Genomic DNA, 17,920 nt, shown 5'->3' with positions numbered 1-17,920 from the left:
TCACCGCGAGCTCAAGGAGAACCGGGTTTTGGCCGTTACAGCCGGAAGGAAGACTTCTGAAAGCCAGGGAAGGAGTCTTTCGAGGATAATTTGCATATTCCCAGTGCCTTCTGGGACAAGTGAAGAGTCATCGCGAGCTCAAGGAGAACCGGGTTTTGGCCGTTACAGCCGGAAGGAAGACTTCTGAAAACCGCGCGCCTAGCGACGCGCAAATTTTAGCCTGTCTTCTTCATTGTGAGCGTGAGTGAGCAAAGTGTGAGCAAAAGTAAGTGTGAGTAGAATTGTTTGTATTTAGTTGTTTAATTACTTAACATTTGTTTAGTGCTATCCCCATTAGAAAATGTGCTCCACTATTGCTAATACGATCCAGTGTACATCTTGTCTCATGTATGCAGTCCTTGAAAAGCCGTTCTAGGGTGCATACTGTTGTTCGAGATGTGTGCAAGTTGCACATTTGGAAGCCCAGATACTAGATCTAAATGAGCAGCTGGCAACTCTGAGATGCATTAGCAATATGGAAAGGAGTTTGCTGCTCACTGAGCAGCAGCTTGCTGGGTCAGATGTGGGGGAGGATCGTAGTAGGGAGCGGCAGGACGGTGAGGTAGGTAGCTGGGTGACAGTTAGAAAGGGGGGTAAAGGGAAAAGTGCTAGGAAGGCTAGTCCTGAACTGACACACCCCAATAGGTTTGCAAACTTGGCAGATGAGGGGGATGTCATTACAGGGGTAGCATTGCTGCAGCAAGGCATGACTTCTGAACGCCAGAGGAGTGTCTGCTCCAGTAAGGGGGGGAATAGGAGTGCAGGGCAGGCAAGACAGGTACTGGTAGTGGGGGACTCTATTAGGGGGACAGATAGGGCAATCTGTCACAAACACAGGGATCGCCGAACAGTGTGTTGTCTTCCTGGCGCTCGAGTTCGGCACATCGCTGATCGGGTTGACAGATTACTGGGAGGGGCTGGGGAGGACCCAGCGGTCATTGTACACATTGGCACAAATGACAAAGTTAGAGGTAGGTGGAAGGTCCTTAAAGATGATTTCAGGGAATTAGGTTGTAAGCTTAAAGCATGGACCTCAAAGGTGGTATTTTCGGAAATACTACCTGTGCCACGAGCCACACCAGAGAGGCAAAGGGAGATCAGGGAGGTTAACAGGTGGCTCAGGAATTGGTGTAGGAAAGAGGGTTTTGGGTTCCTGGAGAATTGGGCCGACTTTTCAGTTGGCTACAGATTCTATGCTAGGGATGGGCTGCATCTTAATGGGGAGGGTGCAGCTCTGCTGGGGCAGAAAATGGCTAGAAGGTTGGAGGAGTGTTTAAACTAGGAATGGGGGGCAAGGGTATTCACTTTATAGAAGGGGAATGTAGTGCAGATAGTGACCAGGGCACAAGTAATGAAATTGGGGGTGGTACGGGGGGAAGGGTTAGGACAGTTAATACAGTAAGCAGGAATACAGGTACAGAGTCATACGTAACGTGCATGTACACTACTGCCCGAAGCCTCACAAATAAGGTGGAGGAATTAGAATTAATATTGTTGGAAGAAAATTATGATATAGTGGGGATATCAGAGACATGGCTGGATGAGAGCTATGACTGGGCTGTTAATTTACAGGGTTATAGCCTATTCAGGAATGACCGTACAAATAAGCGAGGGGGAGGTGTGTGTCTATATGTAAAATCATCCTTAAAACCCATCCTGTGTGACAACATATGTGAGGGTACTGAGAATGTAGAGTCCCTATGGGTGGAGATAAGGGGGGGGAGAATGAATAATAAAATACTGATAGGTGTGTGTTATAAGACGCCGAATATTATGGAAGAGGTAGAGAATATCCTCAAAGCAAATTGATAAAGCAACGAGTCTCGGAGAGGTAATTATTATGGGGGACTTTAACTATCCTGATATAAATTGGGGAACAGAAACTTGCAGTTCCAGCAAAGGAAATAGATTTTTGATAACAATGAAAGATAATTACCTTTTACAAATGGTACAGGACCCCACAAGAGGGGGAGCACTACTAGACCTTGTACTAACCAATAGCCCAGACCGCATATCAAATATACAAGTTGGGGGTTACTTGGGGAATAGTGATCACAAAATAATAAGTTTTCATGTATTCTTTAGTAAGATGTCTAGTAGAGGGGCTACAAGGACACTAAACTTCAGGAAAGCAAATTTTAAACGGTTGAGAGATGATCTTAGTGCAATAAACTGGGATAATGTACTAAGTAATAAAAGTACACAAAGCAAATGGGAGACTTTTATGAGCATCCTGAATAGGGCTTGTGCAGAAAATATACCCTATGGGAACAAACATGCTAGAAATAGGAGGAAACCCCTATGGCTAAATAGAGCTGTAAGGGAAGCAATAAAAGAAAAACAGAAAGCCTTAAAAGAATTAAAGAGGGTAGGTAGTGATGAGCCATTATATAATTATAGAAAATTAAATAAAATCTGTAAAAAGCAAATTAAGTTAGCTAAGTTTGAGACAGAGAGACTCATTGTGAGAGAAAGTAAAAATAATCCTAAAATATTCTTTAACTACATAAACAGTAAAAAACTGAAAAGCGATAGTGTTGGCCCCATTAAAAATAGTCTTGGTGAAATGGTGGAAGGGGATGAGGGTAAAGCCAACCTGCTGAATGACTTTTTTTCTACGGTTTTTATACAAGAAAATGCCATGGCAGATGACATGACCAGTGATACCATAAATTCACCCTTGAATATTACCTGCTTAACCCAGCAGGAAGTACGCCGCCGCCTCGAAATCACTAAGGTTGACAAATCTCCGGGCCCGGATGGCATACACCCCAGAGTACTACAGGAATTGAGTTCTGTGATAGATAGACCATTATTTTTAAATCTTCTCAGATTCCTTAATAACAGGGTCGGTACCGCAGGACTGGCGCATAGCAAATGTGGTGCCAATATTCAAAAAGGAGACAAAAACTGAGCCGGGAAATTATAGGCCGGTAAGTTTAACCTCTACGGTTGGTAAAATCCTTGAGGGATTCTTGAGAGAGGCTATACTGGAGTATCTCAAGAAAAATAACCTTATGACAGAGTATCAACATGGGTTTATGAGGGATCGATCCTGTCAAACTAATTTGATCAGCTTCTATGAAGAGGTAAGTTCAAGCCTGGACCAGGGAAATGCAGTGGATGTTGTGTATATGGACTTTTCAAAAGCTTTTGATACGGTGCCACACAAAAGGTTGGTACATAAAATGAGAATAATGGGGATAGGGGAAAATATGTGTAACTGGGTTAAAAACTGGCTCAGTGATAGGAAACAAAGGGTGGTTATTAATGGTACGTACTTGGACTGGGTCTCAGTTCATAGTGGGGTGTCACAGGGGTCAGTAATGGGCCCGCTTCTTTTCAACATATTTATAAATGACCTTGTTGGGGGCATGCGGAGTAGAATTTCAATATTTGCAGATGATACTAAACTCTGCAGGGTAATCAATACAGAGGAGGATAAATTTTATATTACAGGGAGATTTATGTAAATTGGAGGATTGGGCTGAGAAGTGGCAATTGAAGTTTAATGTAGATAAATGTAAGGTCATGCACTTGGGTAGAGGAATTAACATTTATGATTATGTACTTAATTGTAGAACACTGGGTAAAACAGACACAGAAAAAGACTTGGGTGTATGGGTGGATGGTAAACTTCACTTTAGTGGACAGTGTCAGGCAACTGCTGCCAGGGCTAATAAAATAATGGGATGTATTAAAAGAGGTATAAGTGTTCATGAAAAAAATATAGTTCTACCGCTGTACAAGTCACTAGTGCGACTGCACTTAGAATACTGTGTACAATTCTGGTCACCGATATATAAGAAGGACATAGCTGAACTGGAGAGGGTGCAGAGAAGAGCCACCAAGATTATTAGAGGAATGGGTGGGCTGCAATACCAAGACAGGTTATTAAACTTGGGGTTATTTAGTTTGGAAAAACGAAGGCTTAGGGGGGATCTAATCACAATGTATAAATATATGAGGGGACAGTACAGAGACTTTTCCAAAGATCTTTTTACACCTTTAGGCCTGCGACTGGAACACGGGGGCATCCGCTACGTCTTGAGGAAAGAAGGTTTAATCATAAATCACAGACGAGGATTCTTTACTGTACGAGCAGTGAGACTGTGGAACTCTCTGCCGCATGATGTTGTAATGAGTGATTCGCTACTAACATTTAAGCAGAGCCTGGATGCCTTTCTTGAAAAATTTAATATTACCAGTTATGTATATTAGATTTTATGACAGGGTATTGATCCAGGGAACTAGTCTGATTGCCGGATGTGGAGTCAGGAAGGAAATTGTTTCCCCATTGGAACTTGTTTGCCACATTGGTTTTTTTTTTGCCTTCCTCTGGATCAACATGTTAGGCTACAGGTTGAACTAGATGGACTTAGAGTCTCCCTTCAACCATAAAAACTAATGATACTATGATACTGGGTTATTAAAAGCGGTGTCTGCTAGACATCTCACCATTACAAACACCGGGGCTTGATGCCTGCTGACATTACACAGCTGACATTAACCCCAACTACCATTACCCAGATTGCCAATGCACCAGGGCAATCTGGAACAGCTGAGGCGAAGCACCAGAATTGGCGCATCTTATGTGATACACCATTACTGGGGCAGCTGCAGGCTGGTATTTTTAGGATGGAAGACACCAAGAACCATGGAACTTTCCAGCCTGATGATAATAGGCCAAGCTGACTGCTTTAACTTTCTTGGTTTTCAAAAATAGGAGGTACGCCACTTCGTTATTGGTTAGGTTAAGCCAGGCTAAAAACCCTTCAGTGCCACATGAGGGGCAAGTGTGCAAGTGTATATGTATGCTGTAGCTTTATATTTTTTTTGTGTCTGTATTGGTTATAGTATTTCTTATGAGATGGTTATAATTATGCGTGATTTTATACCACTATAATCTGTAATAATAAACTTGTTTTACATTAACAGTCGAAATCTTTGCTTTGGGCAGCCTCCTGTTAGCTCGGATGCATGTGTGTCATCAACATTATTGATAATTTAAAGAAACAAAAATGCATGCGTCAAACGTATCAAAACCGCATATAAACAAAAAGGCAAGTAAAACTAAAATGTGGAATTGGTGCCATAATTCTGCAGCTTCAAAAACGCAAACAGATTGTAGTAATGTACCATAATGGTCACACAGTTTGTGAATGTGACAATACACCAGATGTGACTATACAGTACTGTTTAGCCACACTGTGAAACTCTGGAGGGAAGGAGCGCTATTTGATTTTTGGAGTGTAGAGTTTCCTGGACTAGTTTGCGGACTCAGTGTACAGAACCTTGGACTGCCTTTAGAGCTGAACCCCCCCCCTTAAGTGACCCCAATTTGGAATCACACCGCTCTGAGAATTAATCTACGGATATAGTGACAATTTTGACTACATGCGTGTTTTCCAGAAACAAGCAGGAATGGATGTTGCAAAGAGAAAAAGAAAATTTGCCAATGTAGTGCCTGTACATTGTGCCCAGTTTGTGCTTATGGAGACCTGCACCCCATAAATTCAGCAGGCTCTCCTCGCTACAGAAATTCAAACATGTGGACAACAACTGTGATTTAGGCACACCGTGGGACTCAGAAGGGAAGAGGGCATTTGGATTTGGGAATGCCCCCTTTCTCAAAGTGCAGATCTGACACATCAGCATCACAAGACTCAATTATCCAGATGCTTGTATAAAAAGAACATATTGCTTGAAAGATAAAAGGCCATAAGGAAACATCAAATTAGCCAGAGGTCACGGAAAAAGAATAATGTATATGAGCAATGCTAACCTTCACTAATTGAGAAAAATCCACTCCAATGCAGAAAATGTCAATTATGTTCTGTGTTGTAACGAGATCTAACCTTCATCTCTTTACTTTATAACCTATGTACTGAGGCGCTTTATGCAAGAGATCCAACCACACTAAGTGTTCACACACATCCAAAATAGCCGGAGGTTATTAGACATATCAGCTAAATGTCAATTAAAGCTCTACAAATAGCCTCTTTACAGAGAGAGGATGAGGATATGAATGTTAATGCTACCTGTTCGAGGCAGCAATCATAAAAGTCATCATCGAACCTTCAATGCAGAAGGACTGGTTTGGCTAGGTGAGAGGCTTCTAAAAGGGATTCTAAGGCTATGTGCCCACGGGGACAGTGTCCTGTGGATATATCCGCAAGACATTCCGCAGGAGCTCCCAGGAAACAGCACCACAACTTTTGTCTGTTTCCATGCTGCGGAATGTCGTGCAGATATGGTGCGGGCATTCTGCATTGAGGATACAGTGCCATGGCTTCGGCACTGCATCCTCAATGCAGAACAAGTGCTGCAGTGATCGGGTGAGTTCATACTTACCTCCATCATGCAGCACCTCGCTTTCCGGCAGCCGGGTCACTCTCTCAGCATCTGCAGGAGAAGGTGGGCGGGCCTGAACTAGCTCCGGCTGTCACATGACCGGAGATCGTGCAGGCTCTGCCCACCTCTTCCTTCCTGTACCTGGATTCACCGCGCTCCTGTACACCAGACGGAGAAAGTGACTCCGGTGAGGCAGGTAAGTATATGGGACCCTGCGGAGAAATCCGCAACAATAATTGACATGCTGCAGATTTTTCCGCATGGAAATCCGCACGATTTCCGCTGCGGAAAAATCCGCAGCGTGGGCACAGCATTTCCCAAAGGCCATAGAAATGGCTGGGGAGTAGCTGTGCTGCAGATTTCTGGAAAATCCGCAGCTTTTCTGCGAGAAATCCGCGGCAAAATCCGCGCATTTTCCGCAGCGTGGGCACATAGCCTTAGGGGATAAATTCCTCCTTGTGGCAAGTGCCAAGCTAATTAAAACTATAGTCACTGACACAATTGAGCCATTCTATATTGTCTTAACCCCTTCACCCCCGGCCACTAAAACACCCTAATGACCGGGCCATTTTTTGCAATTCTGACCAGTGTCACTTTGACAGGTTATAACTCTGGAACGCTTCAACGGATCCTGGCGATTCTGAGATTGTTTTTTCATGACATATTGTACTTCATGTCAGTGGTAAATCTAGGCCGATATTTTTTGCGTTTGTGAAAATTTAGGAAGTTTTGCGAAAATTATGAAAATTTCGCAATTTTCAAACTTTGCCCATAAATCTGAGAGATAGGTCACACAAAATAGTTAATAAATAAACTTTCCCACTTGTCTACTTTCCATCAGCGCAATTTTTTTTCGTTAGGAAGTTAGAAGGGGTCAAAGGTCATCAGCAATTTCTCATTTTTCCAACAAAATTTACAAAAGAATTTTTTTTAGGGACCACATCACATTTGAAGTGACTTTGAGAAGCCAAGGTGACAGAAAATACCCAAAAGTGACCCCATTCTAAAAACTGCACCCCTCACACTGCTCAAAACCACATCCAATAAGTTTATTAACCCTTTAGGTGCTTCACAGGAACCAAAGCAATGTGGAAGGAAAAAATGAAAATTTTACTTTTTAACACAAAAATGTTACTTTAGCCATACAATTTTCATTTTTACAAGGGAGAAAAGAGAAAGTGCACCCTACAATTTATTGTGCATGTTCTCCTGAGTACGCCGATACCCCATATGTGGTAAAAATCAATTGTTTGGGCGCACGGCAGAGCTCGGAAGGGAAGGAGCGCCATTTGAATTTTTGAACGCACAATTAGCTGCACTCATTAGCGGACGCCATGTCGGGTTTGAAGACCCCCTGAGTTGCCTAAACAATGGAGCTTCCCCACAAGTGACCCCATTTTGGAAACTAGAGCCCTCAAATAATTTTTCTAGATGTTTGGTGAGCACTTTGAACACCTGGGGGCTTCACAGAAGTTTATAGCGTTGAGCCGTGAAAAGAAAAAATTGTTTTTTTACCACAAAACGGTTGCTTCAACTAGGTAGCTTTTTTTTCACAAGGCTATCAGGAAAAAATGCACCATAAAACGTATTGTGCAATTTTTCCTGAGTACGTAGATACCTCACATGTGGTGGAAAGTAATTGTTTGGGCAAATGGCGGGGCTCAGAAGAGGAGCGCCATTTGACTTTTCAAACGCACAGACGCAGTGCACTGATCGGCCGCCGCAGGACGCACGGTCGGATGCGATACAAAAAGCGTCGGGGATACGTGCATTTTTTCCTGAGTACAGCGATACCTCATATGTGGTGGAAGAAGGGAATTTTGTTTACTTACCGTAAATTCCTTTTCTTCTAGCTCCAATTGGGAGACCCAGACAATTGGGTGTATAGCTTCTGCCTCCGGAGGTCACACAAAGTATTACACTAAAAGTGTAAAGCCCCTCCCCTTCTGCCTATACACCCCCCGTGTATCACGGGCTCCTCAGTTTTAGTGCAAAAGCAAGAAGGAGGAAAGCTAATAAACTGGTTTAAAGTAAATTCAATCCGAAGAAATTTCGGAGAACTGAAACCATTCAACATGAACAACATGTGTACACAAATAACAACAGCCCGAAGGGAACAGGGCGGGTGCTGGGTCTCCCAATTGGAGCTAGAAGAAAAGGAATTTACGGTAAGTAAACAAAATTCCCTTCTTCTTTGTCGCTCCATACATACATACATACATAGACCCAGACAATTGGGACGTCCAAAAGCAGTCCCTGGGTGGGTAAAATAATACCTCGTAATAGAGCCGTAAAACGGCCCTTTCCTACAGGTGGGCAACCGCCATCTGAAGGACTCGTCTACCTAGGCTGGCATCTGCCGAAGCATAGGTATGCACCTGATAGTGTTTCGTGAAAGTGTGCAGGCTCGACCAGGTAGCCGCCTGGCACACCTGCTGAGCCGTAGCCTGGTGCCGCAAAGCCCAGGACGCACCCACGGCTCTGGTAGAATGGGCCTTCAGCCCTGAGGGAACCGGGAGTCCAGAAGAACGGTAGGCTTCGAGAATTGGTTCCTTGATCCACCGAGCCAGGGTGGATTTGGAAGCCTGACCCCTTACGCTGACCAGCGACAAGGACAAAAAGTGCATCCGAGCGGCGCAGAGGCGCCGTACGGGAATGTAGAGTCTGAGTGCTCTCACCAGATCCAACAAATGCAAATCCTTTTCACATTGATGAACTGGATGAGGCCAAAACGAAGGTAAGGAGATATCCTGATTGAGATGAAAGGGGGATACCACCTTAGGAAGAAATTCCGGAACCGGGCGCAGAACCACCTTGTCCTGGTGAAACATCAGGAAAGGAGCTTTGCATGACAGCGCTGCTAGCTCAGACAGACACTCTCCGAAGTGATGTGACTGCTACTAGAAAGGCCACTTTCTGCGAAAGGCGAGAAAGGGAAATATCCCTCATAGGCTCGAAAGGCGGCTTCTGAAGAGCCATCAGAACCCTGTTCAGAGCCCAGGGTTCTAACGGTCGCTTGTAATGAGGGACTATGTGGCAAACCCCCTGCAGGAACGTGCGTACCTGTGAAAGTCTGGCTAGGTGCTTCTGAAAGAACACAGAGAGCGCTGAGACTTGTCCCTTAAGGGAGCCGAGCGACAAACCTTTTTCCCATCCGGATTGAAGGAAGAAAAGAAAAGTGGACAAGGCAAATGGCCATGGAGAAACTCCCTGATCAGAGCACCAAGATAAGAATATCTTCCACGTCCTGTGGTAGATCTTGGCAGATGTTGGTTTCCTGGCCTGTCTCATAGTGGCAATGACCTCTTGAGGTAACCCTGCAGACGCTAGGATCCAGGACTCAATGGCCACACAGTCAGGTTGAGGGCCGCAGAATTCAGATGGAAAAACGGCCCTTGAGACAGTAAGTCTGGTCGGTCTGGTAGTGCCCACGGTTGGCCCACCGTGAGATGCCACAGATCCTGGTACCACGACCTCCTCGGCCAGTCTGGAGCGACGAGGATGGCGCGGCGGCAGTCGGACCTGATCTTGCGTAACACTCTGGGCAACAGTGCCAGAGGAGGAAACACATGAGGGAGTTGAAACTGCGACCAATCCTGAACTAAGGCGTCTGCCGCCAGAGCTCTGTGATCGTGAGACCGTGCCATGAATGCCGGGACCTTGTTGTTGTGCCGGGACGCCATTAGGTCGACGTCCGGCATCCCCCAGCGGCAACAGATCTCCTGAAACACGTCCGGGTGAAGGGACCATTCCCCTGCGTCCATGCCCTGGCGACTGAGAAAGTCTGCTTCCCAGTTTTCTACGCCCGGGATGTGAACTGCGGATATGGTGGAGGCTGTGGCTTCCACCCACAGTAGAAACCGCCGGACTTCCTGGAAGGCTTGCCGACTGCGTGTTCCGCCTTGGTGGTTGATGTATGCCACCGCTGTGGAGTTGTCCGACTGAATTCGGATCTGCTTGCCTTCCAGCTACGGCTGGAACGCCTTTAGGGCAAGATACACTGCCCTTATCTCCAGAACATTGATCTGCAGGGAGGACTCAGACAGAGTCCAAGTACCCTGAGCCCTGTGGTGGAGAAAGACTGCTCCCCACCCCGACAGACTCGCGTCCGTCGTAACCACCGCCCAGGATGGGGGTAGGAAGGATTTCCCCTTCGACAATGAAGTGGGAAGAAGCCACCACCGAAGAGAATCTTTGGCTGCCTGAGAAAGGGAGACGTTCCTGACGAGGGACGTCGACTTCCTGTCCCATTTGCGGAGAATGTCCCATTGAAGTGGACGCAGATGAAACTGCGCGAAAGGGACTGCCACCATCTTCCCTAGGCAGTGCATGAGGCGCCTCAAGGGGAGTGACTGGCCTTGAAGGAGAGAATGCACCCCCGTCTGTAGTGAACCCTGTTTGTTCAGCGGAAGCTTCACTATCGCTGAGAGGGTATGAAACTCCATGCCAAGATATGTCAGCGATTGGGCCGGTGTCAGATTTGACTTTGGAAGTTGATGCTCCACCCGAAACTCTGGAGAGTTTCCAGAGCAACGTTCAGGCTGTGTTGGCATGCCTCTTGAGAGGGTGCCTGACAAGCAGATCGTCTAAGTAAGGGATCACAGAGTGTCCCTGAGAGTGCAGGACTGCTACTACTGTTGCCATGACCTTGGTGAAGACCCGTGGGGCTGTTGCCAGGCCGAAAGGCTGTGCCACGAACTGAAGGTGTTCGTCTCCTATCACGAAGCGCAGAAAGCGCTGATGCTCTGGAGCAATCGGCACGTGGAGATAAGCATCTTTGATGTCGATCGATGCTTAGAAATCTCCTTGGGACATTGAGGCGATGACGGAGCGGAGGGATTCCATCCGGAACCGCCTGGTTTTCACGTGCCTGTTGAGCAGTTTTAGGTCCAGAACAGGATGGAAGGACCCGTCCTTTTTTGGAACCACAAACAAGTTGGAGTAAAACCCGTGACCCTGTTGCTGGGACAGGACCGGGACCACCACTCCTTCTGCCTTCAGAGTGCGCACCGCCTGAAGGAGCACCTCGGCTCGCTCGGAGGGCGGAGATGTTCTGAAGCATCGAGTCGGAGGACAAGAGCTGAACTCTATCCTGTAACCGTGAGACAGAATGTCCCTCACCCAACGGTCTTGTACCTGTGGCAGCCCGGTGTCGCAAAAGCGGGAGAGCCTGCCACCGACCGAGGATGCGGTGTGAGGAGGCCGAAAGTCATGAGGAGGCCGCCTTGGTAGTGGTTCCTCCGGCGGTCTTTTTAGGACGTGACTGAGACCGCCAGGAATTGGAGTTCCTCTGATCCTTCTGAGGCCTTTTGGACGAGGAGAATTGGGACCGAAACCTCGACTGTACCCTCCTTTCCCTTGGATTGTTTAATAATTTCATCCAATCGCTCACCAAACAGGCGGTCGCCAGAAAGTGGCAAACCGGTTAAGAACTTTTTTGGAAGCAGAATCTGCCTTCCATTCCCGTAGCCACAAAGCCCTGCGTACTGCCACCGAATTGGCGGATGCTACCGCCGTACGGCTCGCAGAGTCCAGGACAGCATTAATGGCGTAGGACGCAAATGCCGACGCCTGATAGGTTAAGGACACCGCTTGCGGAGCAGACGTACGTGTGAGCGCATTAATCTGCGCGTGACAAGCGGAGATAGCTTGGAGTGCCCATACGGCTGCGAATGCTGGAGCAACAGACGCGCAGATAGCCTCATAGATGGATTTCAACCAGAGCTCCATCTGTCTGTCAGTGGCATCTTTGAGTGAAGCCCCATCTTCCACTGCAACTATGGATCTAGCCGCCAGTCTGGAGATTGGAGGATCAACCTTGGGACACTGAGCCCAGCCCTTGACCACGTCAGGGGGGAAAGGATAACGTGTATCCTTAAGGCGCTTGGAGAAACGCTTATCTGGACAAGATCGGTGCTTCTGGACTGCCTCTCTGAAGTCAGAGTGGTCCAGAAACGTACTCATTGTACGCTTGGGAAACCTGAAACGGAATTTCTCCTGCTGAGAAGCTGACTCCTCAACTGGAGGAGCTGAGGGAGAAATATCCAACATTTGATTGATGGACGCTATAAGATCATTCACTATGGCGTCACCATCAGGTGTATCCAGGTTGAGAGCGGCCTCAGGATCAGAATCCTGATCGGCTACCTCCGCTTCATCATCCAAAGAGTCGTCCTGCTGAGACCTTGAACAGTGCGATGATGTCGAGGGAATTTCCCAGCGAGCTTGCTTAGGCGGTCTGAGACTGCGGTCCGTGTCAGAGACCTCACCCTGGTACCTATGAGTCACCCCAGGGGCACATTGTTGTTCCAACTGAGGGAGACCATGGTGCAATGATTCAACAGTGCCCATGGCCTGAGTTACTGGTCTGGACTGCAAGGCTTCTATTAACCGAGCAGACCATTTATCCATAGTCTCAGAAAGTTTGTCAGCAAAAACTGCAAACTCCGTCCCCGTCACCTGGACAGTGTTAACAGGTGGTTCTCCCTGGGCCACCATTAGTAGAGGCTCCGGCTGAGAAAGTGCCACAGGGGCCGAGCATTGCACACAATGAGGGTCGGTGGAACCTGCCGGTAGTATAGCCATACATGAGGTACAGGCAGCATAGTAAGCCTGTGCTTTGGCACCCTGCTTTTTTCGGACGACATGCTGTTATCTCCTCTGAGCAATTCAGGAGGGTATACAGCCAAAAATCAACAGTGCGACTGTACAGTGTAAAAGTATAGCATATATATATATATATATATATACACTTCGGCACTCAGTGGGGTCAGCACCTCAGGTGCTGCTTACCGGCCGCTCAAAGCGGTTGTGTGATCACCAGAATCCCTGCCTGGGTCTCCCAGAGCTTGTCTCCCCTCTCCAGCGTCAGAAGAGCTGACAGGAATGGCTGCCGGCGTCCTGTGGAGAGGAGGGGGCCGTGGGCGTGCCCTAGAAAGTGCGGGAATCTGGTGTCCCACTGTGCTCAGTGAGGGGGGTGGAGGATGCAAAGTATGCTCCAGCCCTCAGCGCTGACGTCCTGTGCAGCGTCCCGCCCTTCCCCTGACTGGCAGGCCTGGGGGCGGGAAAAAAGTGAGACTAGGCCGCAAAAGCCGGGGACTAAAGTTATAAGCGCGGTCGGCGCGGTAGTCCCCGGCGCACTAACACTCCCAGCCGCGCTGCAGTTGTGAAATGGCAGCGCGCGGTCAGCGCGGTAGTCCCCAGTAAACTAACACACCCAGCCACGCTGCAGTGTGTGATGGCACAAGCGCGGTCAGCGCTGCGGTCCCCGGCGCACTAACACACCCAGCAATGCTGCAGTGTTTCTGTGCGCGGTCCCCACGGGGACACAGAGTACCTCAAAGTAGCAGGGCCTTGTCCCTGACGATACTCGGCTCCTTGTCCAGCAGAGTCCCCAGGGGCTGTGGATGGAGCACGGTCTCAGTGCCTGGAGACCGATTAGGATCCCACTTCACCCAGAGCCCTAAAGGGGATGGGGAAGGAAAACAGCATGTGGGCTCCAGCCTCCGTACCCGCAATGGATACCTCAACCTTAACAACACCGCCGACAAGAGTGGGGTGAGAAGGGAGCATGCTGGGGGCCCTGTTATGGGCCCTCTTTTCTTCCATCCGACATAGTCAGCAGCTGCTGCTGACTAAGATGTGGAGCTATGCGTGGATGTCAGCCTCCTTCGCACAAAGCAATGAAACTGAGGAGCCCGTGATACACGGGGGGTGTATAGGCAGAAGGGGAGGGGCTTTACACTTTTAAGTGTAATACTTTGTGTGGCCTCCGGAGGCAGAAGCTATACACCCAATTGTCTGGGTCTCCCAATGGAGCGACAAAGAAAGTAATTGTTTGGGTGCATGGCGGGGCTCAGAAGAGAAGGAACGCCATTTGACAGCAAAATTGATTGGAATCATTAGTGGACGCCATGTCACGTTTGGAGACCCCCTATGGTGCCTAAACAGTGGAGCTCCCCCACAAATTACCCCAATTTTGGAACTAGACCCCCTCAAGGAATTTATCTAGATATTTGGTGAGCCCCTTGTACCTCCAGGGGCTCCACAGAAGTTGATAACGTTGAACTGTGAAAATTATTTTTTTTTTTTTTAACCACAAATTTTTTGCATCAATCAGGTAGTTTTTTTTTTTACAACGGTATCAGGAAAAACTGCGCCATAGAACGTATTGTGCAATTTTTCCTGAGTACGTAGATACCTCATATGTGGTGGAAAGTAATTGTTTGGGCACATGGCAGGGCTCAGAAGAGAAGGAACGCCATTTGACTTTTCAAACGCACAGACGCGGTGCACTGATCGACTACTGCAGGACGCACATTCGGATGAGATGCAAAAAGCGTCGGGGATACGGAAAAAAAAAGTCACGCCAAAAATTGACCATGGATGCAGGTACGTTATGTGCATCCCTGATCAGCGCTCGGCGGGACGCACGGACGGATGAGGTGTAAAAATGGACAGGATACAGGGAAAAAAAAAAAAAAAAAGTTATACTCACAGTACCCAGAGGATCACTGACCAGAAGAGCTGCAGAGGAACAGCTTTACAGGAGCAGCAGGCAGGACGTTGGGCAGATCAGCAGAATGCCCAGGAAGGACCCAGCGATAGAGGCAGAGGTGATCGGGCCAGTTAAGACCTCGGACGAGCCGGTGAAGACAGGTAAGAGGACGTCGGGGGAGAGCAGAGGGGGAGAGGGGGGGGGGGGGAGAGCAGGGGGGGGAGAGCAGAGGGGGAGAGGGGGGGGGAGCAGAGGGGGAGACCGGAGAGGGAGCTGTAGAAGCAGAATAGAGATAATGGGGGAGGCAGTCAGATCGCGGGGGGAGCAGATCGGGATGTCGGGGGGGGGGGGGGGAGATCGCAGGGGGGCACGGGCAGGGGCCATCACGGGAACGCGCACGGGGCACCACGGGAGCGCGCACGGGCTGCAAAGTGAGCACAGTACTCACGTGCAGCAGGAGCTCAGATACGGCGGCGGCAGCAGCGGTGGCGTGGTACCAAAAGTACCAGCCACTCCACGCTGCAGACATGTTGGGGGATGGCTCGCAGGCCAGCACAGGCCTGGGGAGGGCGGCCACCAGCAGATCAGACCGCCCCACTGCACACTGATTGGAGCGATTGCGCGTCATAGCACGATCGCTCCAATCAGTGCTGCAGGGGCTGGGGGCGACATTTTAGAGCTCCGGCTATGATTTGTTGAAGCTGCTAGAGCAGATCATAGCCAGATTTCACAGTATCGCAGTAATTCTGGCATTATTTTTGCCGAAATTAGTGCGAACGATGTGGTTGGCGGTTCAGATTTGAACAGCCAATCACATCGATCGTCGATAGGGGGTGGCGATGCCACCCCCCCGGGGTCAAGCAAAGGTCCTCTGCTGTAAGAAACAGCAGGGGACATCATTTGAAAGCCGTTGCTATGGCCACAGCAATCAAATGAAGTTTAGGCCGTAAAATTACGTCCCTGGTCGTTAAGTCACGTTAAAATAGGACGTAATTTTACTGCCCGCAGTTGTGAAGGGGTTAAAGGGGTTGTGCACTCTAGAATGAAAATTCTACAATCGCTCTGTGTGACTGCAGACTTGTGAATCCTCCAATCACACACACACTGTACACTGCGAGGAAACGCTGGTGTCAGAGCGGAGAATGGCCGTCAATTATGTGATCTGCATACTCCTGCCCAGAACCAGACTAGTGGGCCAGTGCGATGCTGCGCCCACTAAACTGGTTTTGGCTGGGATTATGCATATTGCATACTTGTGGTCATGTAACCGCAGATCCTGGCTCCAACACCAGCGAATTCTCGCAGCACACAGTGCATGCACTGGGAGGATTCACAAGTCTGCAGTCACAGATGACACAGAATTTTCATTTTACATCAGACACCCCCTTTAAGATTATATAATGAAGCAATTGTACTAAATAAAACATAAAAACAAATATATAAGTGCAAGATGTTGACACTACCTCAACATCCCGCTTCAGCTTCTCCATGAAGACTTTCTTTTGCTCCTCATCCACGTACACCTTCTGGCTCTTGTTTAAGAAATCCATGTCCTTCAGAGTCGGAAGTTCCTTTATCTGACAACAGATAAAACAAAGAGCTGTGAATCCTCAATATAAAATACTGGAGGCGATCAAACACCCTATATACTGTAGTGTGTGTGTGTGTGTGTGTGTGTGTGTGTGTGTGTGGTGTCCAGACTTGCCACTGACTGCACAGCTCAGGGGACAGAAAGGCCTGGCATGCTGGATTTTAACATGCTGGGTCCTTTGTTTTTTCGCAGAGATATGGTGGTGTTAGACATCTCTACGTGTAAGGGCTCAGGAAGGCGAGCTGGTAGCTGAAGGCTCGCTCTCTGAACAGTCTAGGTTCAGTAAATGGAAGGTGTCGCTTTATTTTTGTATTAATAGTGATTATGAAATCAAGTATTTTTCAATAAAAAAAACTTAAAATTCACTGATTTAGTTTTTATTTTAGTTTTACTGAAGCACTGGGGGCTGCCATGCTGGAATTGCTGTGTGCAACGACAGTTACCTCCTTTATGGCAGCCTTGCGCTGCAACCCTATACTTAATACAGGACAGCTCCCTGCTGTGACCTGGACGCGCACCCTGGGCTGTCCAGATCACAGCACAGGGAGGAGATCGGCGCCATCACTGTGCAGCTCAGAGCGTATGCTGCACTTTCCCCCTGTCACCCGTTCAACCTGTGTGAGTACCGGCGCCACTACCTCGCCGCTGCTACTATCTCCAATGATGCACCGCTACACTTCCCCCACTCTCCTTGCCGCCCCGCAGGCAGACGCGCGGCAGAGCCCCGCAGGCAGACGCGCGGCAGAGCCCCGCAGGCAGACGCGCGGCAGAGCCCCGCAGGCAGACGCGCGGCAGAGCCCCGCAGGCAGACGCGCGGCAGAGCCCCGCAGGCAGACGCGCGGCAGAGCCCCGCAGGCAGACGCGCGGCAGAGCATCTCCGGCGGGGAGTGGGTGGGGTCTTGCGCAGAGCATCGCCGGGTGGAGGGGGGGCACGGCAGAGCATCGCTGAACCGGGGCGTGCAGAGCGCTATGTGGGGAGCACTATGCACCTGTCCTTGAAATATTTTTATATTTTGGATGACACCTTCTCTTTTAAGAGGACCAACCACCAGGATTTTCATATCTAAACTAAAGCCAGTGCTATACTGGTGCTATCATGCTGATTCTATACATACCTATAGTTGTGAGATCGGATATTTAGTTTCTGAAATATAGGCAAGTAAAGTTTTTGAAATGCACTGTTATTTGATTGATAGCAGCTACAGAATATCTATGGATCGGATTTTGCTAGTTATTCCCGTCCCTGTCGCCTGGTGGTCCTACCTCCCTCCTTCCTCCCCCTGTAATAAAAGAGAGGGGGAAGAAGGGCAAACAGGCAGACGGGTGGGAACAACAAGAAAAACGTGACCCACCTATTACATATTTGAATGACAGGTGCTGCAGACTAACAGTGCATTTCACAAACTTTACTTGCTTAGGTTTCAGAAACTAAACATCCA

At 48.4% G+C, this 17,920-nt stretch overlaps 1 protein-coding gene across 1 annotated transcript in view; it reads right to left on the bottom strand.

Moving 5' to 3' along the window:
- The window catches only part of PIP4K2C (phosphatidylinositol-5-phosphate 4-kinase type 2 gamma), a 121,323-nt gene that overhangs the window by 16,402 nt on the left and 87,001 nt on the right, over positions 1 to 17,920 (bottom strand). The window contains exon 7 of the mRNA XM_075337083.1: positions 16,354 to 16,467. Coding sequence (XP_075193198.1) covers positions 16,354 to 16,467 — 114 coding nt within the window. The remainder of the gene's footprint in view (positions 1 to 16,353; positions 16,468 to 17,920) is intronic.

This window comes from Anomaloglossus baeobatrachus, chromosome 2, assembly GCF_048569485.1.
Source record: "Anomaloglossus baeobatrachus isolate aAnoBae1 chromosome 2, aAnoBae1.hap1, whole genome shotgun sequence".
NCBI lineage: Eukaryota > Metazoa > Chordata > Amphibia > Anura > Aromobatidae > Anomaloglossus > Anomaloglossus baeobatrachus.
Note: the sequence above shows the minus strand (reverse complement) of the source record. Positions and strands in the feature narration are given on the sequence as shown.